General features: G+C 44.0%; 1 protein-coding gene across 2 annotated transcripts in view; it reads left to right on the forward strand.

Annotated features, from left to right (window-relative positions):
* The first annotated feature begins 221 nt into the window (after positions 1-221).
* Eml6 (EMAP like 6) overlaps positions 222-25,446 on the forward strand; it is a 251,244-nt gene continuing 226,019 nt past the window's right edge. Inside the window, exon 1 of one of the 2 annotated variants that reach the window (XR_012907211.1) lies at positions 222-614. Coding sequence is in view for 1 of the 2 variants with exons in the window: in XM_075942518.1 (XP_075798633.1) it covers positions 418-614 (197 nt within the window). In the remaining variant the exon portion in view is untranslated. The remainder of the gene's footprint in view (positions 615-25,446) is intronic. The other variant, XM_075942518.1, reaches the window with a different exon arrangement.

Raw genomic sequence — 25,446 nt, forward strand, 5'->3', positions numbered from 1 at the left:
TGCTGCGAAGCCCCCGCGCGCCTCAAACTTGGCGAACTGGGTAATCCGTGTCTGGATATGCAGATCTCTGATTTTAAAGGCGGGGTGACCCCGGGGAGAACCTCTCCCGGGGGCCGAAGCCCGCAGGTGCAGTGAGGCGTGCGCACTGGTGCTGGTGCCCCCGAAGCCGCCTGGCCCCGAGGGAAGGAGCCGGGGCTCCCAGCGGGGTCTTGCTGCTGCGCACCGGCGGCGGCGGCTTGTCTCCCGCAGCAGCGGATGATGGTGGCGGCCGGCGTGCTGGGCTGTGCCTGTGCGTCGCCGCGGAAATCGGCGCCCCGCGCTGTACCCTGAGCCCTTGCAGGTTCACCGCAGCCCGAGCCTTGGAAGAGGACAGAGCAGACGCGCGGGGCACCGGGGGTCGCTCGGGGTCGGCTTATAATGGCGGATCGGACAGCTCCCAATTGCCAGCTCCGGCTGGAGTGGGTGTACGGGTACCGGGGTCATCAGTGCCGCAACAACCTGTACTACACCGCCGGCAAGGAGGTGGTTTACTTTGTAGCTGGGGTAGGGGTGGTGTACAACACCCGAGAGCACAGCCAAAAATTCTTCCTGGGACACAACGATGACATTATCAGGTAAGGGGGTGAACTGGGGCCGTGGGAAAGGGTTGGATATAGAGGACATAAGGGTGGGAATAGCCGGGGTCATGTCCGTCCGAGAGCCCCATGGAGTAAAGGATTCTCCTAGGAGCCGCTAGAGACGGGCTGCAGATGCTAGGGCTAGAGAAGAAATAGGGAGGAAGGTGTAGATGGGAGAGGCGTCGCTGTCCCTTCAGAAGGCTTTGAAAGCTCTACTGAGTTGAGTGTTGTGCTGCTGTTTTGTTCATTCCTGCTACAAGTGGAAGGATAACTACCAACACCCCTCACGCTTCCCTAACTAGGTAAACAGTAGGACCAATACATGAACTGTGGGTAGCATTTTTGGAGGGCTCCTCAGTAGGTTCCCCAGCAAGCAAATGGATCTAAAAAAAAAAAATGAAAAGAAATTTAGGTACAGGTAGAAATGTTGGGTTCTTCATCCCCGAAGCGTTGAACTGGGGGTATTTCTGTTGTGAGTGGGGAGTGTTTCCTGATTGCAGCAGGGTTTTAGTGCCAAAAGCTTATTTACACACTAAATGGATGGTTTCCACAACGTTTTTAGGGTTTTAAAAAGAGTGGCAGCAGCTACTGGACCATAAAACCTTACCATCTACCCCGTAGAATGAGCAGCATTTGGTAGTGGATGGTCTTGGGGGGAACTTCATTGCACAAAGTAGACATTTTTAGGACCCCTCTTGTTAATAAGGGGGCATATTTGAGTCTTTGTACCAGCCCCTCGTCTGGATTAAACCTGTTTCTCCCCAGCCTTTGTCAGCGTCTCCTATGGCCAAATAAGGTGTGGTCCAGATGCTGTTCATAGGGAATCCCTTTCTGCCTAAGGCAGTTGAGGCCGCTTTCGGTGGTGTGGACACCTCCACTCACAGAGGCATGATTACTGAAGATAGGCTGTATTTGTACCTTCCAGATGTGTGTTTCATTGGTGCAGAGCGCAGCGTCTATCTTATCAGGGTATTGTTTCTGTTGGCTCTGAATTGGCCTTTCGCATGGGATAAGTGAAGTAGTGTGATCTCAATGGCCTTACCTTCTCAGTGGGAACAATAGCATGAAAGGTTTCTCCCGCAACTGGTGCTGCACTTGCCGTCCAGAATTAATTATTTTAGTTGAAAATGGTTACAGAAGGCAAAAACTTAATACTTGGAAACCTAGGACACACACACAACACATACACGCATGTTTGAGATCTTGACTTTGTGTCTTTTCCCCCAACTTTGTGTCCCTCCCTGTCCCTTGTGTTTTTAAGATAGGATCTCACACTTGAGCCCTTGTTGGCCTGCAACTCAATATGGAATCCAAGCTGGCCACAAACTCACGGCAATCCTTCTGCCTCAGTGCTGAGATTATGAGGGTGAGCCGCCACACCCAGCTTTGAGCTCCCCTGTAGAAGACTTTGCATATGGGAGCTCTGAATGCCTTCCAGATCTGGTGGGACTGGCATGCAAAACTTTCTTCTTGTCACATCAAAGCCCCCTTTCCTTTCGTCCCAGATATGGGACGGTTGTGATTGGGGCGTCCTTACTGAGTTCCATCCCGCAGATTTTGTCTCCCCAGTTGTGTGGCTGATTGTTAAAGGCACAGGTGCGAATGATTAACAGTGACTCATGAAAAGGTTGGCTGTTTAAAAATTTAAACCCATTGTGTGTTTGCTCTGTCTGTCTTCATGCAGCGCTTTCCATTACGGCATCAAATAAGAAGGGGTGGTCCTCTGGGGGAAGGGGAAGAGGAGCAATTAAACAGAAGATTCCCTAGGGTTAAATGATATTAACATGACACTTCACTCAGCCACTTGGGGGCGGGGCTGGATTCTTAATACACAGTCTTTCTCTTAAAAGGAAAAAAAAATTAAATGCCGTGTTGAAATTGAAGGTGGGAAAGGGTGGAGTTGCAGTAAACCATTGTGATGATGAGCAGCTAGCCTGGAGGGGCTGTGAGGACTTCTGGCTGGATGGTTAAAGAGACTTTCGGGTTTGAAGAACAGGCGAATGAAGTTATAGCTGCATTACAGGTAGACTTAACTGATGGGAAAGCAAAAGGGAGAGTTTATTTCCTGCTCCATTTCTTGAGGTGTTTCCTGCTCCATTTCTTGAGGTGGTTATCTCTCAGACCTAACACTGGTATAGTAGCAAGTGTGACTTCAGAACGAGGCCTTTACATTTTCCTTGATAGTGGCCGGTTCTGAGTATGTGCAGGTGAACAGAGAGTCTACATTGACGTACATCTTTGCATATGGAAGAAAATGAAGTTCAGTGGGTAAAAACCCAAACTCACAGCTCTTTACATAATTAGGGACTGTGAACTGGAGTGTGTGTCTTGTCATCTTGCTATCTCTTATATATGTAAACATCTTTTTTTCTGAGGAAGGCAGTACATAAAGAACAATGTACAATCTTTTATCTTTATCATTTCAACCCACCTCTGCACGCCCTAGTATACCACTGTTTTTCCACTTGAAATACTGAAGTTTATCGTTGAATGGGGTTGGCTGTAGTAGCCAAGGTTTTGGTGCAGGAAATATTTTGTCTTTTTAAATCATTACACAAATATTAAAACTCTTGATTTCAACAAACCAGGTAGTGTAGTCGCTGTCCACTTGGTCCCTGGCTTTTGAAGGAAATGTCCATGCCTATAAATTTGACTTTGAAAAAAAAATACACCTTTGCCTGGAATATTAGCTGCAAAGCAGCCTAGCATATATATTGATAACATAGTCCATTTTATAAAACTGCATGCTCTCTGAGATCGTGGTGAACCTTAGTGATGTCGGATTGGGCCGAGCACAGTAGTGCTCTGCCTGTGTCCTGTGGCTTTGACAGGATGTGCATTTAAGGCCGGTTTTCCCAAGTGTTGCTGTGTGAGGCATAATGTGATTTGTTGGCTAAGCAGGCTTGGTTTCAATGCAGATGACAGATGAGAGAATGATGCCATCTTTTAGTCTTGATAACACTGTGACGAGACAAATACCTAAACTGGTGTTTGCTATTGGGTTGACAAGACTCAAATGGTGTTCGAAGGCAAGACGGTTCGGTGCTGCTGGCTGGGGTCATTACTGCTTTGCTTTCCTGCTCTGGCAGAGGAGGGAGAATACAGGGAAGAAAAAGTCACCTGTGCAGCCGTCCCCATCACCGTCCTCCTCATGTTCACAGTGATGTGCTTGTCTCCACAGTCTGGATCCCTATATTCCTTCCAGATAATTCCGTTTCTCCATCTTATCCTTATTTATTTATTTGACTTCCTGTTGCAGAGGAGGTTTAGTTGCAGTGCTATCTTAAGGGGAAGGATACTGACCTTTTGACATCAGAACAAGCAGGAAGAACCCCACTGCAGTTTACTAGAAGCATTCAACAAGGGTGTGACCTCTCTTGGCGGTATTTGTGAAACGAACCCGTCAACGCCCAAGTTGCAGCATTGCTGGGATGATTATAAAGAATGTATGCAAATTATTGGGGGCTCGCCCTTAATAGGCACTCAATCAATGTTTATTGTTACGCTCAATTAAACACGTACACCCCCAAACAGTTCCCCGTTGTACATAGACAAATGTCTAGACTCTTTTCATTCTCTTGTACCCTAACTTTCCATTCTGTCCTTATTTTCTATTAAAGTCATAGGATGTTTGCATCTGGCTTGCTATCTCATGCAGGAACCCGGTTCTTCCCTGCTTTATACCAAAATGATTTATCTTGCCCTTCTCTTTTTGTGAAGCCTAGATCAGCTACAATTTGGGCATCAGTGTCATCAGTAAAACAGCTTAAATCCCATTATAAAGTGGGGTTTACGGGCATTTGTAGTGTTGTTGAGGTTGTATAGATGACGCCCACAGTATATGGCAAAGGGTAAGTGCTCACCCCGGGGACGGTGTTTGTATCCCTACCCTGGGCAGCCCCATGTGCTGCAGTGTAACCTCTCCTTGGAGACCTTTCTCCACACGCAGACAGAATACCATGCACTACTCCTCAGGTTTTGCAGGGATTTCTGGTGCCATTCTCCCATTCCAAGAATCTCTACTTGTAGAGGAAACAGCTTCTTGATGCTGAGAATGAACCTTAACAGAGGCTCAGTTAACATTGCCTAAGAGTTAAAGACCCTGAGTTCAATGTGTATCTAGATTTATCTCCTCCATCCTTTCAATCTACCTTTTGGGGAGCCTGGCTTGCTGACCCCCACTTACTGACAAGGTAAGTAAGGCACAGAGGTGTTAAGGATTTCATACGTGGTTAGCAGCAGGCTGACTCTAGAATGGGAATTGGAGTCGAGGCTGGTCTGATTCCAAAGCCCAAAGCTATTGCTCCCCTGTTTTCCAGGTTTTGTTCCTAGCTGCTGGGTTCCTGCCTTTGTGCTGGTTATTAATGGAGGCCAGCACACTGTTCCCTCTGCAGCTCCGCTCGTCATCAGGTGGCCCATCAATCCTGGGCTTATGTTTAAGAGCCCTTGAGACAGATTGTTAGATCTCAGTCTAGACAGAGAGTAATGTTCAAGTTCACTGTAGCAATAGCACCAGCCTCGAAACAATGATTGGAAACGATCATCTGGTGAGGCGGTTTAATTTAAAAGGCTTAGAAGTCTAAACTGTGACAGGTTAAAGCAATCCGAGGCCACAGCTGTAACTGAGGTTGTTGAGTTTGAAGTGAGCAACAGAACGGCCATGGCTGAGCCTCAACTGTCTGCTAAGTGGGTTCCCATGAAGGCCTGGGCATGTAACTTTATATTTTGAGTAAGGGAAACCTAAAGATAACTATAAAGAATTAAATCCTGGGTTGGGGATGAAACTCAGTGGTAGAGCACTAGTGTATACAAGGCCCTGGTTTAAATCCTTAGACCACAAAAGGGAGAAAAAGGGAGAAGGGAAAGGCAGAGAGGGAGGTTGGGGTGGGGAGAATATGAATTAGACCTGTATCTGGTTGAAGTAAGTGCTCTTTGCCACTGTATGAGGCGCTATATATATATATATATATATATATATATATATATATATATATATATATACACACACACACACATACACACACACACATACACACACACACATATATATGCCATCACATTCTGCGTGGTAACTTCAGTTTACAGGTTGTCTCTGGGAGGGACATAGATGTAAGTCATTTAGGGCTGGAGAGATGTCTCAGAAGTTAAGAGCACTGACTGCTCTTCCAGAGGTCCTGAGTTCAATTCCCAGCACCCACAGGGTGGCTCACATCCATCTAAAATAGGATCTGATGCCCTCTTCTGGTGTGCATGTGTACATGCAGACGGAGCCCTCATACATCGAAAATAAGATTTAAGTCATTTAGCTTGGGTCCCGCTCTTTCGTGTATTAGCAATATTGTGAGGCAAAAGGCTTGTTTATTTGTTGACGTTAGACATTGTCTTTCTTTATAGTTCAGTCTGGCCTGGAACTTGCTCTCTAGCTCAGACTGCCTTCCCCTTGAGATCCTCCTGCTGTCTTCTGGATGCTCTGATTACAGTTGTGTGCTCCTACACCACCCTCAGAGACTCCCGGGCTGTTGATAAGTGACCTATTGTTGTTGTTGTTCATGAGCTACGGACTATTTGATGATTTTTACTAGGGTTTATCTATTCTCTAATTCTAATTATTTTTCATTTGTTTATTCATCAGAAACTCATATTGTGCCTAAATGCACCTGATGTAAGAGTGTGTCGGAGAATCCCTGGGTACTTCCGGTGTGGAGGCTTACAGTGTATGAAGATAGCATTGTGGACATGGGGGGGTGATAAGTGCTAAGGGGTAAACAGAGAAACCGGTTGAGTGGGGCTGACTTTAGAGAATGTTTCCAGCATATCTACGGGGAATGGCGTTTAAAGCTGGGATCTGACGGGACATCGTGCAGATGTGGGGTCTGAGGAGTCAGCAAATAGTACAAATATATCAGCGTGGGAAGGAGCTTAGTGCCCAGAATCCTGGTGTTAGAGACCAGAGAAAGACCAAGGACAGACATCCCAGTTCCCAACCAGGTCACTAATGCCTCATGGGTTTTGGTACCATATGTCCTAGATTTCCCAGGACAGGCATCCATTATTGTCATGAATACAGCTTTCCTTATTAGATATCAGTGTCAATTTTAAATTCAGAAATATGAACGCATTTTTACTTGAAAATGTGATTACAATCGGCTAATTCCTTGCAAACATCCGCAGAGTGAAATCAACCAACAATATGAATGGTCACACAGGCAGAGTCACTGTGGCAACGCAAAACTTGTTCATGGTAGACTCGGTCTGTCAGTGGGCTGTGCTTGGAGATTCTTCTTCCTCAAAGAATCAGAATGTCCCTGTAGTGGTAGTCACTTTGTACCAATGGAAGGGAAGCTGCAGGAAGGCTGACTTGCTGTCTCCTTCTCTGGGGCTGACTCGTCCCCCAAGAAAGCTGTGCTATTTGAGAAGCTATTTTTTAGTCCATGGACTACGTTTGTAGGTTTATTGGTGTTTGTCAAATGGGGATTGGTTTTACGTATAATTAAACAGCTTTCAGGTATTGTGCATGCGAGTCACTTGGTGAAATCAAGATTGTGCAGTAGGCCTGTGAGAACTACATGCTGAGCTCTTACCAGCTCCTGGCTGGTGCTGGCACTCTGTGCCCACAGACTCCATTTCAGAAGTTAGCTTTGAAGGAACGCATTGGTGTGCCTCAGAACTCAACACACAAGTAAGATATTGCAAGCTAACAGAATTTTAATCACACGCACACATGAAATGTATATTTGCTACAATTTTATATTAACAGTCCCCTTTCCAGTTACATTTATACCTAGTTCAGTGTTCTTCTGTGTCCCAAAAGAACCAAGTAGTTACTGATTGAAACAACGTAAAGGCTGTCAAAAGCCTCCCCCTCGTCTCTCCATAGTCTTTGTGTGGGCATAACTAAGAGTAGAGCGGCTGGATCATGTGGTCAGTCGGTGTTTGAATTTCTTCTCTCTTTTTTTTTTTGCTTGTTTGTTTTGTTTTGTTTTTTGAGACAGGGTTTCACTAGGTAGATCAGGCTAGCCTCAAACTCACAGGAATCCTCCTGCCTCTCTCTTCAGGAGTGCTGGGATTAAGGGCATGACCACCATGCCCAGATCCTTTGTTTACTGATTTGAAGCACTGCCAAGCTGTTTTCCAAAGTAACCACTCTACTTTGCAGGCCTATAGAAGTAGTGTATAAGAATAAGTTCTCTATATATTCTGAATGTAGGCCCTCAATATATTATTTACAAATATTTATCCCTTTCTTTGAGTTGTCTTCACTTTTTTGATGCTGCCCCTTTATGTATGAAAGCTTTAAAATTTGATGGTTTTCAGTTTATTTCCTTTTTTGTTTTTTTGTACTTTTGATATTGTATTCAAGAAACCATTATCCAATCCAAGATCATAAACATTTATTCCTGCTTTAGTCTAATAGCTTTGTGGTTTTAATATCCAACCTTTAGATTAGTTTGATGGTTCATTTTAGGTCACAATGTGGAGCGGTTGTGTTCATTCTATACACTGTGATTATATTTTCCCTTTGAAATTAGACTGGATTCCCAGAGTCATTGAATTCTTTTAGGGGCCTATTCCTTCCATAGGAAATACTGATTTGGGGGGTAGGGTAGAGGACAGAAATAGCCATTAAAATGTTTAATGTATGAGCTGAAGAAATGGTTCTGTAGTTAGGAGCACATGTTGCTCCCCCAGAGGACCTGGTTTCTATTCCCACACCCACATCAGGTGGCTCACAATCACTTGTAGCTCCAGCTCCAAGGGGATCCAAGACCTCTGGCCTCTACAGACAGCTGCATACCCATGTACATACCCACACACTGACACACACACACACACACACACACACACACACACACACACACACACACACTTAAAAATAAATCAATCTCTAAAAAGGATTAACCTAGCCGAGCGGTGGTGGTGCACGCCTTTAATTCCAACACTTGGGAGGCAGAGGCAGATGGATCTCTGTGGGTTCGAAGCCAGCCTGGTCTACAAGAGCTAGTTCCAGGACAGGCACCAAAGCTACAGAGAAGCCTTGTCTTGAAAAGAACAAAAAAAAAAAAAGATTAACCTAGAAGTGATGGATGTCAGTGGCTTTGACTGCTCTTCCACATTGGTTAAAGACATCACATTCTAAAGAATTTGGAGATCTTATGTATTTGTAGAATGGAGCCATTTACATTTGGAAAAACTGGTTTAGAGCAAGTTGCAGTCAAGACAATAGATTTGTTGACTCCCAAAGTTGTTTTTGAAAAAATGAGTTTGTAGACTCCAGCCCTGCTGGTGGCGGTGAGTCTTTGGGTCTGTAAAGTGGTTTGTGTATGGAAGAGAGGGGTTATAAAAGAAGGTGCCCTTTTGTCTTTTCTAAACCCTACACTCTTTCTTTTTTGAGAGACTGTCTCATTTAGTCTAGACTAGCCTGCCCTCCTCGTGTAGCTGAAGGTGAGCCCGAACTCCTGATTCTCCTGCCTTTGTCCCCCAAATGCTGGGATTGTAGGCATGTTCTCTCACACCCAGCTCCTCTACCCATTTCTTTTTTAAATTATTTCCTTTCTTCCCTCAAAGGGAGGCAGGTTGAGGGTCTCAGCCCAGACATTCGAGGATTCTGGGATGTGACCTGTTTCTCTGCCAGGCCCCTTGTCATCACCAGGGAGGCGGGAACAGAAAAGGATCACTTCCTGGAGATGGCAGGCGCTTTCTCTCAGGTCCACACATGGACGTGTTCTGTTTTGTTTGTAATCTTGTCAGAGCCCTGGGTGTTACATGCCAGGCAAATGCTCTATCATGATGTTCTTTATTTTAAGATAGAAGCTTTCATTTTGGAGTGGGGGGGCTTAACTGATATTGAATAATGTCATTAAAAACATTATTCTATGTTTATAGTTAGTTAATTTTATAGATAAGACTAAAATAAGACTTAAAATTAATGTGAGAGCTACTAAGGAGGGGCTTATCACGTGACAGGGAAGTCTTTTGGACCTTAGCACAGAGCATGTGGTTTTCTCTCAGGCACTGCACAGGTGCCAGGCAGCCAGGCTTTCCCTATTTCTTTTTCCTGCATGTCTTTCCATATACCACAGGAATTCACATCTTTGCTTCTTTTATAATCTTTCTGGCTCTAGGATGACTGTTTAACTTAATGATTTATTTTATACGTGGCTGTCTCAAGTCTGTCTCAGTCCCTGAGTACACATGGCTCTTCAGCTTGATCCTACAGAAGTAACTGAACCTTTTTTGTTTTTAAGTCTCAATTCCAAAGTCCCAGGAGAGAGAATCTAATTGACTTAGTATAGGTTGAGATTGACCTAACAAGCCATATTCTAGAGAGTGAAACTGTTTCCAAGGGCCTTTGTTTCAAAGAGGATCATCTCATAAAGAGGGCTTCGCTGAAGAAGAATGGACAGGAACTCTGCTGTAGAAAACAGACAGGAAAGAAGAAGGTGGGCCATTTCTTGATACATAAAAAGAAGAAGACTAAATGATGAAAAATATTGAGTCAAGGATCAGAAAATGTAAAGGCAAGAACATAAACAGAACCTAAACTCAAAATCTGAGTGATATGTCACAGAATTTTCAGTTCCTGGAAGAGAGCAGGCCCCTGAACATGCCTTTCCAGCTGCTTGACGTGACCTCTGTTGTCTCTGCTGATACAGCCTTTCCCTTCCTTCCATCTCTCCTTGAAGCTTTGCCGACAGCTCGGACTATTTTAAGCCTTCCTTTCTCCACAAGCTTAGACCGCAGAGCACAGGTTTCCCGTGCAGAACCATTGAGCGCTCTCTCCATCTGACCTGAGTTCCGTGTGCATCCCCACGCCTAGCAACGTCTCTAGGGCACAGTAACTGTCTACTATGTTTGATTTCCTTTCCAATTAGTTGGCCTTAATGAGGATGATGTTGAGTAAGTAAGATTTCCATCAAAATCTTTTTTATATACTTGGTGAGGAGAAAAATCTTAAGAATATTCTCAGCTGGGATTGATAGGAAGAATTCAGAGTCTTTTTTTTTTTTTTTGGTTCTGAGTGTAGAGGTGCACATCTGTAATTCAAATACTTATGAGAGACAGGAGGATCATCGGTTAGGGTCCAGCCTGGGCCATATAGGGAGACCCTGACTTAAAAAAGAAAGTAAAATAAAATTTTCAATTAATAACAATTATTGCAGTGCTTTAAATTCTGACACAAAACTTTATTTGTCTCCTTTCTCTACTGCTTTCTTGGTCTGGGCGGAAAATGTAGTCATTGAACACAATGCTTTCTATGAAATGGAGGTTTGGACCTTATAATATGTTCTCGTTAGTTTTGGGAACTTGGTTGGAGTGAGTAGCAGTAGGAAGCTGCTCGACCAACCTGCTTGAGGGCTAACCGGAACCGACCTGCTCAGAAAGCAGGTGGCCCCTTCCCATTGAGCTTCCTTATTGGCCAAGATGTGTGCAAGAAGACTCCTACCACATGGGCAGAAGCTGAGGAAAAGGGCTGGGGAGTCACCTGGGGAGCCACAACACCTTGCCTAAGTTCTGGCCATCAGTGAGACCTACCAGACAGACAGGTTGCCAGTTTACACTTTAGGGAGATCTTTGATATTAAACTTCCTGGGGGTGGGGAGAGTGCAGACATTGCCTGTGGATTGGTGCATACAACACTGATCTCTGCACTAGCTCCATCTGTCATTGTAGTATGAGCTGCGGGTTGCATTCCTGCCGCCCCAGCTCCTGGTCACCTGGCTACCTTATGCCCCGAAATAACAACACACAAACTGTATTCATTTAAACACTGCTTGGCCCATTAGCTCTAGCCCTTACTGGCTAATTCTGATATCCCCATCAACCCATCTCTAATAAACTGTGTAGAACTGGTCTTACGGGGAAAGATTCAGCATGTCTGACCTGGTGGCTTGCTTCATCGCATCTGCCTCTGAGAGGAGCTGTATGATTTCTGAGCTCACTTCCTCTTCCTCCCAGCATTCTGTTCTGTTTACTCCGCCTATCTAAATTCTGCCCTATCAGATGGGCCAAGGCAGTTTCTTTATTAGCCAATGACCTTCCTCCATCATGTCATCAAGGGTGTGACTTTTCCGGGTCTCATCTGAAGAGGAGGAGACGGACTTCTAAAATCCCTTCTTCTGAAGATGCTGAGATTCCTGGTTGTCACCACGTACATCTCCAGTTCCTTGTCTCTCACTTATTCTTCAACACACTGAGTGGTTTTCAAGTTCCATCAGCCACCACAGTCACTGTGGAATCGCTCCGGGGCGGTCTGGTGCTGGGGGGTGTCAGATCCTGTTTAACTCTGCAGTGTCTGGTGGAGTGATCATCACTTCCACCAAACTCATTGTCTCTTCTCCGCTTACACTAAGACCCCCTGGCTGCCTCTGTCTGTCATCCTTCGGTGTATTCTTCCATACAAGGGCTCTCTGGTATTGTTTATCAGATTTTCCTACTAAAACTTCATGGCCTCGAACTAACCATGAGAAAATAGTCCAAAGGAAATTAAAGAACATTTTATAACACATCTGATAGGTACTTGGAAAAGGAATTTCATCTTCCAAAAAGACAGAAAGAAGTTGAGTGTTCAGTTTTACAAAGGATGAAAAGGTATTCTATTAAATGAAAGGTATGATGTTGGGTTGGGGTGGAGAAAGGTTACTGCTTACCAAGGAGGGCCATCCAGATGGCTCAGTGGTTAAAGGCATTTGCCACTAACCTGATGACCTGCGTTCGATCCCTGGAGCCCACATGGGAAAGGACAAGACCATCTTCTGCAAGCTGTCCTTTGACATCTACACTCATGCTAATGCACCCCCAATAAACAATATTTTTAAAAATGCAAAAGAACCCTTGGTTTAGTGGAATGAAAATGCCTTTCAGTAAAGGTTTCCTGTGCATTTACCATGTTCTTCTATACTTGTGCTGAGGATCCAAAACTGAGAAATATTTGCCTCCTCTCAAAAGTGTCCCAAAGACAATATTGAGCATACATGAGTGGCTGGGTGTCTACACTGTGGCCAAAGGTCTGCAGGAACTCAGGGTGTGTATCTAACCTGTTCAGGAGTGCGGGAAGTGGCCCTGGAGAGAGCATCATTTGATTTAGGTTCCAGAGTAGTCACTCTGGCTGCAGTGTCTGGATGAGAAAGTCCAGAGGCTCTTAAAATAGTGCTGGTAGAAGACGAATATGGTGGTCTGCAAGACTAAACCCTGGAGACCCCACATCTCTGGGGACTCAGTGTAGCCAGAGTGCGTGGGAAGGACAGAATGAAGGAAGATTCTGACATAGCCCTGGGTGGATGTAGTTTTTATTCTTTAAAATAGAGTAAGGAGAGGGTCAAGATTAGGGAAAGATGAATTCAGCTATGAACATATGGTCGTGATGTTTGGTGATGGGATTATATAGGTTGGTGATCCCGTTAAGATTATGTAGGATTTGAAAGATACCTCTTACCTACTGATGTCACAGCTGTCTCTGCAATGGAACTCTTGATGTTGTAGTGTCGCACAATGCTTGTGGTTGTGGTGATGCCACAAGCAAACCTGCTATGCCATTAGTTGTGACAAAGAAGTGACTGTATTTGCCCTGCATATGTATTGCATAGACCCCTATTGTTTTAGAACATACTTGTATTTTAAGATGCTTACCATGAAGTAGCATGCCGTGTTATGCCAGCAGCAGTTCCTAGCACTGTTTAGTGTATTTCCTGATTGCATCAAGAGGCCATATTGAGACATTGCCCAGTCTGTACCTTCTGGTGGCCACACATTGATGAAACTGCGTGACAGTGTAGCTCTCAGAAAGTGTCCCACTAGAGTGAAGCCCGGCTACATTGACACTGAGGTGTCTTTGATATACCCTATAGAAACATCTAGATGAGGAAAGAGCAGTTGCAGTGTGTAGAGGTGGGGAACACAATCCAGAGTATAGGGAGGAAAGAAAGGAGGCCAGAGCCAGGACTTCAAGAAAGGTCAGCTTGAAAGAAAGAGATCATCAGGAAAAGAAGTGCTTGAGAAAGACAGTCACAGGGTAGGAGACAGATGAGGGGCATGGAATGTCCTGGAAACCAAGAGTGGAGGATGTCCAGGAGATGCTCCACCACTTCAGCAGAGTAAGACAGAGCCTGGAGAAGCACTCAGGGGTTAACAGTGGGGAGGCTCGTGGAGACCCGCTTTTACTATACCAACGGGAACTTGCCCTCTGGACTGGACTTGCTGCTGGCTTTTAACTCCATTATAGCAGTTAGAAGGTCCAGGGGGTGTTTCCCTTTAACTTTTCATTTCTTTTTGCATTTTCTTAATCCATGATGCTCACGCTCCAGTGGCTGCCATGCTGCAGTGGTGATGAGCAGGATTCGGACTTAATGGCTTCTGTCCCCAGCCAACTTGCTCTTCTCCTGGAAAATAAGAGATGCTGGGACAAATGTTGCTTCTTGATGACGAGTCGTGCGGGTCTGTCTTGCTGCATGGTAGAATACAGCCACTCTGGCTGGCTATGCTTATGTGAGAATTTGGCTGCTCACAGTGGATTCCTAAGTCTTCCTTGCTTAGACTGAACATCTGACTGTAGCTCACATACAATAAAAATATCACAGAGGGCATACACATTCTAGAATGTTTTATTATAATTACATTAGCTTCATATTTTTATTTCTGTGTTTCTGTGTGTATATGTTAGTATGTCACATGTGTGTGGGGCCTGTGGAAGCCCTGGGTCCCTTGTCCCTGGACTTATAAGTGTAGTTACAATGTGGGTGCTGGGAAACAAACTTGGATTCTCTGGAAGGACAGCAAGTGCTCATATTGGCCGAGCCATCTCTCCAGGCCTTATAATTATTGTCTATACATTATATAGTCTATAGGGGAAAAGGGAGAAGATAATGCAGTTAATGTGTAATTAGTGTTTGTTGTGTGAGTGACAGTGTGTGAGCAGCAGCGCGCGGTTCCCGCTGGAAACATTCGGGTGCTTGCTTCCCCACCCCTCTTGCTCCCGTTGTCCAGCGCGCCCGCAGTGCAGACAATCTCGTCCTGTCCTACAGCCTGTGCCCGAGTTCAAATACCATGAGCTTTTGTCTGTGTGGTCACAGTAGCCTCCCCATGCTGTCCTTCCTTTCACTCTTAGTTCCTGCTCCAAACCTAGATACATCTAAAAAAATACAAATTTATTAATTTATTACCTCCTCATAAAGATCCCGATTAAATAAAACTGTGAGACTTAGAAACGAAATCCCCGCATAAATATAAAGATGTATGCAAATACACGTACACGCATGACTATCCACAGGTCCTTAACTTATTCTGTCCATGTAGAGCAGCGGGGAGGAAGGACATGTTGACAGCCGTGTCACACCCAACACGCAGAGCTTCCTAAACACTGTTCCCTGGAGAAAATTGGAAGACTGAAGAAAAAGCTGATTCTGAGCCTGGGGCAGGAAAACCCAAGACGGATGGAGAACACCTGTGTGTGCTAGAAAGTATAATTCAAGGAAAAGAGGGCATTAGCAGGACCCAGTCAGCTGCCTGAATGCATGTCGGCTGGCCACATCTGAGCTAACTGAAGGGAAGTCTGGCTGTGCATCCACAGTGATCTCACTACCCTGGAGGGGCCTCTCCGGAGTGGAAAGCCAGATACCTGGCAGATACACCTTAACCAAATTCAATCCACAATAGTCGGGAAAACCAACTCATTAAAACTTTCCCCAAATGGCTTTAGGTTCTGGAGTCTGTACCGTACCAGCCCTGGAACTACTGGTCTAAAGATTAGGTCTAGCCTGGCCTGGCCTGGCCTTGTTGGAAGACTCCTCCTGCACTGACTCCAGGGCTTCCAGATTGGGTCTGTCCAGTCTGTCACCGTCTCCACAGATGTCTTCCTTTGTCCTCCTCAACATTAAATCCCACCATACTTTACTCTCTCAGTGCAAACAAGCCCCGTTCCCCATGGTACCGCTACATCTTGCTGCATCGAATGTGCTCCCGGGTCTCTCGTGGGGCAGATTCATGGAATCCAAGAGGAAACCCCAGCGCCACCATCTCCATGAAGTCCCGTCAAATGGAGCCAGTGTCTTCCTCTCTCTGCCTTCTGTCTGCGATTCTCTTCTAATACTTTTCGTATTGTGCTACAGCTTCACTCTGCGTGTCTGCACACGCCACCCAGCAGACCACTGCCCCTCTGTGTCCTAGAAGTACTTCTTGTGGAGACAGCAGCTATGGCTTTAGGTCAGTCAGATTTAGGTTAGAATCCGATCTACACTTACGTATTGTTCTGTGTCCAGTCTCCGTTCCTTCTCTAGACGGTGGTGCTGAGTCAGCGGAGAGCAGTCGCTGTAGGAGCGGTGGTCAGATGGGCGCAAGTGAGAGCTGTCTCACAGACATGAATTGTATGTCTGTCCGCAGACACTACTTCCTGTTGGTCCCAAATATGTCTGGTTAGAAGAGAGCACAGGAGGTGAAAAGGAATGAGGGATTTTAAGCAAGAACACTGGGAAGTTCCCTTGACTTAAAGAATGCGGAGAGAAAAAGGAGTCCTCCCTTACGGAGTGAAGAAAGAGTTGGGGATGAATGGGCAGGGCTTGGAAGCCAAGGGAGGAGCAGACGTCTGCTGTGGTCTGGAGGTCACAGGGTCAATTATGGAGCTCCGTGAAAAGATAAATCAGGATCTGGCCTGGAAAGAGGTCAAGGCAAGAGTGATTTCATCCCAGTGATGTAGCCTGGGACGCAGACTGCGAGAACAACAAGGAAAAGGAATGTGGAGGCAAGAGGAACAAGAAACCTAATTAGGGCTGTCCTCCCATATATGGGCAGGGCGTTTCTGCTGTCTGGAAGATTTTAGAATCTTCTTGCTCATAAGAACCTATCCTGTGGGATTTGGCACCCCCAAGATGCCGTCTGTTTTGCTAGTGAGTTCTGAGTGAGGTGTGTGCAGGTTGGCCATCCAGTGTTTGTCCTCTCCACTAAATGATCTTGACTAGAAGGCAAATCTTCTGTAACGGATCACTAAAGCAGAGATTTACATGTCTGCTTATTGTTTTCTTAGGGCACAGGCTCATGATTTTTGTCTGCCTTTGTACTGATATTTTAACACACAAACTCATATTTAAATGCTTTAGCAGAACAAAGTAAAGAAGAGAAAAAATTTAAATTACTGTAGTCTGTCAGTCATGCTGCAGAGACCGGACTATACTATAGTCTGTCACACTGCAGAGACTGGACTATACTATAGTCTGTCACACTGCAGAGACCGGCTACACAGTAGTCAGTCACACTGCAGAGACTACACCACAGTCTGTCACACTAGAGATTACACTACAGTCTGTCACACTGCAGAGACTACACCGTAGTCTGTCACTCTGCAGAGACTTAACTTTTGGTTCGAATTTTATAGAATTCATGGCTTCATTGTTTTCTCTGACTATGAGCAGCCTTTTCTTGTGATACTTTTGTCTTCTAACTAGAAAATGATTGCTCTGTCTCTAGGAATATTTAATTCCATCCATGTTCTACTTTCACTGCTAACTGAACTCTTTTTATTTTTTATTTTTTGGTGGTTTCCACAAAAAAGAGGAAATCAACATTTTATAAAGCAATGAAATATTGGGTATCAATCATCATCACACAAGTGGTCACCGGGAGGTGTCACATTAAGGAAGCAGTCACTGGCAGCATCATGGTTCATCCAGGCTGCCCTCCCCAGCTGCACACAGCACACTCCAGGACACGGATGCTATGGTTTTCTGTGCCTAGATTATTTAGAAGTGAGAAGGGAGCACAAATATTAACTTGACATTTTCTCTTAACAATTCATTGGAATTGTAATTAAGGGCTCAAAAAAGGTGATTTTTATTAGCTATCGGGGGTTGCATAGCATTTTGGCCAGTATGTATAAAGTATAAGAGATAAACAAAGAATTTCAGCGTGGCCATTGGACTGGTGGATAGTATGCTTCACTGGCCTTTGCAGAAATAGTCTTGACTGTGACTTTATGGTCCGAGGTATTCATGATTTCAGAGCAGGAGCACAGAGAAAGCAGATCTTTCTCTTCATGCTACCTGTTACACAGGTGTTCCCATGATGTCAGTAGGAGCCAGCACACTGGGCTAGAGCAAGGTCTCAGAAGTCCAGAATGACGGGAGCAGCTATGAGGTCCTGGAACTGTTTTGGAGGATTTTTTTCCTTTTTTTGTATGTGATGTCTGAAGATTTCAAAACCCATGATCCAGGAACTAAACCAATCAAATAACACGTCTGTGAGTTCTGCTGCAGCTTCACCTGTGAGTAGGCTCAAGCCAGTATGTTTGTGTCTGAAGCCTACATACGCCTGAGCTCCATTCTCACCGCTACAACAGACCCAGTGATGGAGTAAGGGGAAATAGAACATTAAATCAGTAAACTTATTTCAGGACTTCCTTCGTTTGAACCCTAAGCAAGAATTACTATTGACTATTACCTATTAACTAACATATTGATTTTGTGGCATGTTATTTATCCTTTAGGATATGGGAAATTATAAAAAAAAAACAAAACCCTGAGATGAATGTGAGCAGTTTCATTTTTCATATAAGATTCATACTGATTGTATAAATACCTAGATCACACAATTGAGTTATCACTCAACTTGATCCTGCTCCTTGTTAACTTATAGGTTTGTAAATTTTTGTCTTAACATGTACAAGATGTTCTAGGCATTTTGGAGAAAATGGGTTCCTTTCAGTGTAGCCTGTTGTAAAAAATTACAAAAGGTAAAATCATTCATTGATTTTTTTGGCATTCCACCAAAAAGAAATTATAGCTATCTGACAGAAAACTTAGAAAAAATAAGCAGTCAGATAACATAGAGAATTATCAAAACTGTGATTATATGTTGTCAGAAAGATTCAATAAAGCCTTGTTCCCTTTGCGCATGCCCAGTGCTTGTGGTAGACATGGATTCTGTAAGTCTTAGTTGACATCATAAGCTCTAAGTCATGGGGGAATCTTGCAAGAACCCACCTGATCTGGGAGAATGGGAAAGTGCTTTTGGTTTTTCTTCTGGCTAAAGGCCTGAGCCTCTCTTAGGCATGGCCATCACTGAGAGTTTGGTATGGAGAAGGTACACAGCACATTTTTGTTGTCTTTCACTAGGTCGGAGGTCATCATTCCCCTGTATTATCTAGACTTGCAGCTTGTTGGTTCAATATCTGTTTTGTGTCTAAGCACTCCTGCTGATGGACATTTGAATTATTAGCTGTTAAAGACAATACCCTACTACATCTCCTTGCATGGTCTTGTGGATATTTGTATGTTTCTGTAGCAGGTATTTCTGGAAGTGGAACAGCCATGGTCAAAGAATATGTGTATTTTCAGCATGTTGTATGGATGTCGACGAGAGTGATTCCTCCAGGAACACGGACGCTTTGTGCTTTGGGAAAGTGCGGTGTTTATCGGGAAGGTGGATAGAGTTTCTTCTGTTTAATTCCTTGTGCATGTGCAGACTCACAGAAATAGTTCTGCTCAAGTATTAAATTGGAAGGTCATTGGTCTGATGATTACATACATAATGATGTAACTGTTATCATAATAGCAACAAGGATTTGTTTTATGAAAATTTCTATGTATTGGTTCCACTAATATATAATGTTGATACACAGAGAAGATAAAAATCAACGTTTTGTAAGTTTATTTTATTAATGTTATTATGCTCTAAGCAGTTGGCCGAGCATTTTGTGTGTTATCTAATTTAGTCTTCACAAAATGACTTTATCATAGATCACCTTTTACTAAACTAGAAACCAAAGCCCAAGAATGTCTTTCTCCAAGATAACTGGCTAACACCTGACGAGCTGTGATTCCAAGCTGGCTCTCTTTTACCCTAGACCTGTTTACTTGATTGCCTGGTCTATTTTTTATCACCCAGTTATCATCTGATGGTGAGAATCAGGGGTGCCCCACAAAGAAAACTTGCGGTATGTCCAACATGAACACCCATGAAGACAATGTATCCATGGTGGCTTTCTCAATGAAAAAAAGAAACTAGGTATGTTCTAAAAAGTTCTGCTTGGTGGTCAGCAGGGACCAATGTTTTCCATGGTGTATTTGCAAAGGGCAAGGGTCCCCATCACATTTTCTTTCTCCCAGTTCTGAGGATCAACCCAAGACTCTGTCCATGATAGCCTAACACTCTACCTCTGAGTCAAATCCCTAGCCTTCCCTTTCTACTATTTCTTGATCAAGGAGATGAGTTACTTTACATAGAGAAGACATAAATTATGGCAGAAACATTGCATGCTTCAGTGCAGAACAGAATGTGGCCATAGGAGCATCAAGATCTGCCTGATGGACCAGCTTGAGACCATGTCTGACTCTTGGGTGTGTCCCAGGAAGAGCTCAGGTGAAGATATAGACAGATAATTTTCAAATCCTAGAACTAGATTCAGTTTTTACACTCAAAATGTCTGACCTGAGTATCTGCCATTTGGATGTCTCTGTGGCCTCTTAGATATCTGCTTACCTCCGGCTCTTCTGAGAAGACATAGGAATAAGGAGTTGGGTAGAATAGTGTGGTATTGGTGTTATCATTACTGAATTTCCTTTGGTGTTTTAAGGCTTTTGGTTCAGGGCAACTGTGATGTCTAATGTTGGTTGTCAACTTGACTTCTCCAAGGAGAAGGACCTTCAGTTGAGGAATTGCCTCTGTCAGCTTGGCCTGTGGGTCCAGCTGTGGGCATTTTCTTGATAGCTAAATGATGTTGGAGGGCTCAGCCCACTGTGGGTGGTACCACCCTGGCATGTGTCCTGGGCTCTATTCAGACAGCTGAAGTTGAGTTTGGAAACAAACCAGTAGGCAGTGTTCCTCCATAGTGTCTGCTTCAGTTCCTGACTCCGAATTCATGCCTTGGGTTCCCTTGATGGACTGGAATCCAAAGAAACCATTTCCTTCCCAAGTTGCTTTTGGTCACAGTGTTTAATCACAACAGAAACCAAAGTAGGACAGTTAGAGAACCGAGAAAGGAGAGGAATTGAGTGGTTTACGTCTCTAGAAAAGTCCAGATTAGTGCTCACAGCTCGTCTTCAGGGTACAGTGTCAGTAGGACTTAGATTGCCGTTTCCATCCATTGGATCTGTTGTCTGCTGCTGTCAGGCTCCTTTCGGACTGTGGGGTGGGCAAGATGGTAGTGCCATGCATGGCTGGCTTTTGGTTCCTGGCCTCTCAAGCAGAGACATCATGAGAACTGGGAGGTTTTGGTGTTTTGTTTGTTTCCCCCAGCACCAGCTTAGAGAAAGAAAGCTCTGATTAGCGCTGTGTGACTATGTGACGGTCCTTCAAGGAACTGTGGCAGATGGGGAAGTGTTTGTTCCTCAACGAGGGAGAAGAGGTGTTACCACAAGGGGAAAGAGATGTTGAGTTTACTAAAGCAACCTGTATTTATTTTAAAGTGGCTGTTGTCAGAAAGCCCGGGAAACGACAGTAGGAACTTGAAGTATCATTTGGACCAGCACACCCAGCTTGATCATTCCTAGGACAGGGATGGTCACCTTTTCTGACACTCTTTGCTAGTCAATTAACTATATTTGTGTGTGGTGCATGCGTGTGTCTGTTGGCACTCTTGCTCATTTCTGGTACCTGTGATGTTAGGGTGATCCTGGATGTCATCCTTATTTGCTTTTCTACCTTATTATTATTATTATTTGACATAGGGTGTCTCACTGAACCCGGAACTTGCTGTTTTGTTGAACTGGCTGGCCAGAGAGCCCCCGGTATCCACTTGCCTGCCTGCCTGTGCTGGGATTACAGCAGCCATGCCTGGCTTTTTACATGGGTGCTGGGGTTGAACTCAGTTTTCATGCTTGGGCAACAAACCTGTACCAACCGAGCCTTCACCCAGCCCCTTGCCAATGCCTTTCTAAAAAGTTTTATTAAACTGGTACTTAAAAATGTACAACTACATATTTATGAAGTGCAATGTTTTGATATAGATATTATAAAACATTTAATTCAGATTAAACATTCTAGAAAATGGCTAGCATGTAATAAACAATTAATAAACACTAGCAAATCTAAATTGAATGCAATGAATATATATATATATATATAGTATATTTCTTCACCATTTTATAGTAGTTAATGCTGCTACCCTTCATTCTCATCTTATACTCTTGAAAACTGGAGTTACTTACTAACTTAGCTATTAAAAACTTTAATAATGCTATTAATAATAATAATGTAATCCTCTCAACCACGGTATCCTCTCAACAACAGTTTGAGGTAGCTACGAGAAAACTGGTCAAAGTCACTGCGTACAGTGTCATGTAATCGTCACATTCCCAGTATAACTTGTCATTTCCTAGCACCAGTACGGAGAGCACTTTCAGACACATCAGCAGATTGTCACACAGCTCTCCACTGTCACATCACTTCACTCGGAAAAAGTGGAACTGAGGCACTCCCAGGATGGAAGCTGTCTTACTCAAAGAAAGCACCATGCGTGGGGTGCCCATCCCATCGTGACGTTATTGCTGAATGCAAGCGATCCTTTTACACGGGTCCTGCTCCAAAAGCCATGCTGGAGTCTGGAGGATTCCTCTCTGGAAATGCTGGCTGCGAAGGACCACACTGGAGCTAGAGTCTACCTTCTGAACCACGGCTATCAGAACTGGCAGCAAGGTAACCTCATGCCCGTGAAGGTACTGGGAAGAAGAGGCCATCTCTGGGAAGGGTGACCATCAGAGGAGAAAATGCCTGCCAAAGGCTGTGCACAAGGCTGGAGAGATGGCTCAGCAGTTAAAGAGTACTAGCTGCTTCCAGAAGACCCGAATCAAGTCTCAGGACCCACATGGCAGTACACAACCATTTGTAACTCCAGTCAGGGAAATGGAGCCCTTTCCTGACCCCCATGGGTATTGCATTGCATGCGTATAGTGCCTACACACACAACTCATATACATGTAAAAGAAAATAAATGAAATCTAAAATTAAAAAAATGACCTTAGGGAAGTAGAAAAAGACAAGATCTCCTGAATAGATTAGGACCATGGGGACTTTGGGAGAAGGTTGAAGGAGAGGAGAGAGGCAGGGAAGGCAGCAGAGAAAAATGTAGAGCTCAATAAAAATTCAATATATATATATATAACCTTGACCATCACAGAAAAGTTAATAACCAGGCCTTGACCACTCACAAAGGTCTTTGATAACCTTTAAAAAAACTTTAAATTTTTAACTACTTTTCCTTATTTCATTTTCTGTGTATAATAAGTGCTTTGCACACACACACACACACACACACACACACACACACACACACACACACACATATATGCACCATATGAATGCCTGGTGCCCAGAGGCAAGAAAATGGTGTTGGATCTCGTGGAACTGGAGTTACAGGCAGTTGTGCTCTGCCAAGTGGGTACTAGAGACCGAACCTGGGTCCTCTGTAAGAGCAGCCAATTTTCTTAACCGCGGAGCCATCTCCAGCTCTTAGGAAAAAAAAATAGTCAAAGGCTACCAAACATTGGATAAAAGTTATGAACTTAAAAATTAAAGATCAATGCAAATATTTAGGAAAGAAAGGAATGCGAAGAAAATAGAATTGGGAAGAAAGCCGATGGGAAAAAGTAATAAATCTCTTTAGATGAATGAGAGCTAATATTATAATGCATAGACGTGGCAACAAAGTGAGACAGACATTCTCTGCATTTTAAAGAGCTTTCCAAAATACAAAGTTTGTTAGTAGAAATAAAATTCAATAGGTTTGCACAATAAAAATGAAAAATATGTAAGAAAATAGATAATGATGATACATAAAACAGGATTTTCATTACTGATCCAGGAAATTACAAAAAGACTTTCAAACAGAGAGACTGAAAAAGAAGACCTTACCACCACAGCAATGGTTGTATAGGCTGAAGGATCTAGGACTTTGACAGGAAAAGGCCCAAGCTAAGACATATTAATGTTAAATTTCAGCATGTAAGGAATAAAGAGACATTCAGAAAAACTTTGCAGACAGCAACAACAAAAACAAAGTAGAGATTCTGCTTTTTTAATGTCCTCAAATCCAGAAGAGGCTTTCATTTGTTTTTGAAGGCTGGGTAGATAACCCAGGGGCTGAAATGTTTGTTGTGTGTCTTAGTCAGGGTTTCTATTGCTGAGAAGAGACACCATGACCATAGCAACTCTTTTAAAGGGAAGGATTTCGTTGGGTAGATTATAATTTCAAGGGTTTAGTCCACTATCATCATGGCAGGGCATGGTGGCACACAGACAGACTGATGCTAGAGATGGAGCTGAGAGTTCTACACTTTGATTCACAGGCAACGGGAAGTGTGTCACTGGACATAGCTTGACCGTGGGAGACCTCAAAGCCCACTCTCACAGTGACACACTACTTCCAGCCAAGCCACACCTATGGCAAGGCCATGCCGTAAAACAGTGCTACTCCCAATGGGGGCCGTTTTCCTTCTAACTGCCACATTCCACTCCCTGGCTCCCATGGGCTTGGAGCCATAGCATAATGCAAAAAAGCATTCAGTCCAACTCCAAAAGTCCCTACAGTATATAACAGTCTCAAGCGTATTTTAAAATCTAAAGTTTAAAGTATCTTCCAAGATTCATGCAATCTCTTAACTGTAACACCCTATAAAATCAAAATCAAAAAGCAGATCACATACTTCCAAATATAATGGCACAGAATATACATTACCATTCCCAAATGGAGGGAAGGGAAGTTAGCGAGAAATACTAGACCAAAGCAAGATCAAAAATCAGCTGGGCAAACTCCAAACTCTGCATCTCCATGTCTTATGTCAAAATGCTCTTCAGATCTCCAACTCTGTTCAGGTCTGTTGACTGCAACACACTTCTTTCTCTGGGCTGGTTCCACTCTCTTAGCAGGTCTCCTCAGGGTGTCCCAATGGCTCTAGCAGCTCTAACATCTTGGGGTCTCCAAGACAATCCAGGCTTCAACTTCACAGCTTCATGCTAGCCTAGCCCAGATACTAAGCTTTGGATTCAGTGAGATCGTGTCTCAAAAGTTTATGTGGAGCATAGAGGGAGACACCTCTGACCTCTGACCCCCACCAGTGTATGCAGAAGCTAGGGATATCTTTGAGTTTTTAGAGTGTTGACCTATCGCACACACGGCCTTGTGTGTGACTCCTAGCACTTTCATGCGTAGGGCATGGTGGTGTGCATGACCTAAGGAGTTAGAGGTAAGACATCAGAAGTTCAAGGTCATCTTCAGATACTGTTTTCCTTACTATTCTGTTGCTGTGAAGAGATGCTATGACCAAGGCAATTTATAAAAGAAAGCATTTATTAAGGGGCTTGTTTATGGTGTCAGAGGGTGAGTCCGTAGACCTCATGGTGGGGAGCATGGTGATAGGCAAGCGTGACATGGCGCTGGTGCAGTGGTGCTGGTGCTGTGGCTGAGAGCTCACATCTGATTCACAAGCAGGAGGCAGAGAGAGAGAGAGAGGGAGAGAGAGAGAGAGAGAGAGAGAGAGAGAGAGAGAGAGAGAGAGAACTGGAAGTGGCATAGGCTTTTCAATCTCTAAGACCACCCCTGATGACATACCCTCTTCAAAAAGGCCACACCTGTCAGTCCTTCCTAAACAATCCATCAAGTGGAAAGCAAACTTTCAAACATATATATGTGTATATATACATACATACATATGTATGTATGTATGAGCCTATGGGAGGCCATTCTCATTCAGACCACCACAGCTACTTAGTAAATTCCAGGCAAGCCTAGGATACATGAGCCCTGCCTTGTGAAAAATTTTGTATTTACTTTGTACTAAGCCTCTATCAAGTGACCAGCAATAAAATAAAATAAAAGACATCACTAAGCGTGGAGACATGAGTCATTCGTAAA

This window comes from Microtus pennsylvanicus, chromosome 12 (genome assembly GCF_037038515.1).
Source record: "Microtus pennsylvanicus isolate mMicPen1 chromosome 12, mMicPen1.hap1, whole genome shotgun sequence".
Classification (NCBI taxonomy): Eukaryota; Metazoa; Chordata; class Mammalia; order Rodentia; family Cricetidae; genus Microtus; species Microtus pennsylvanicus.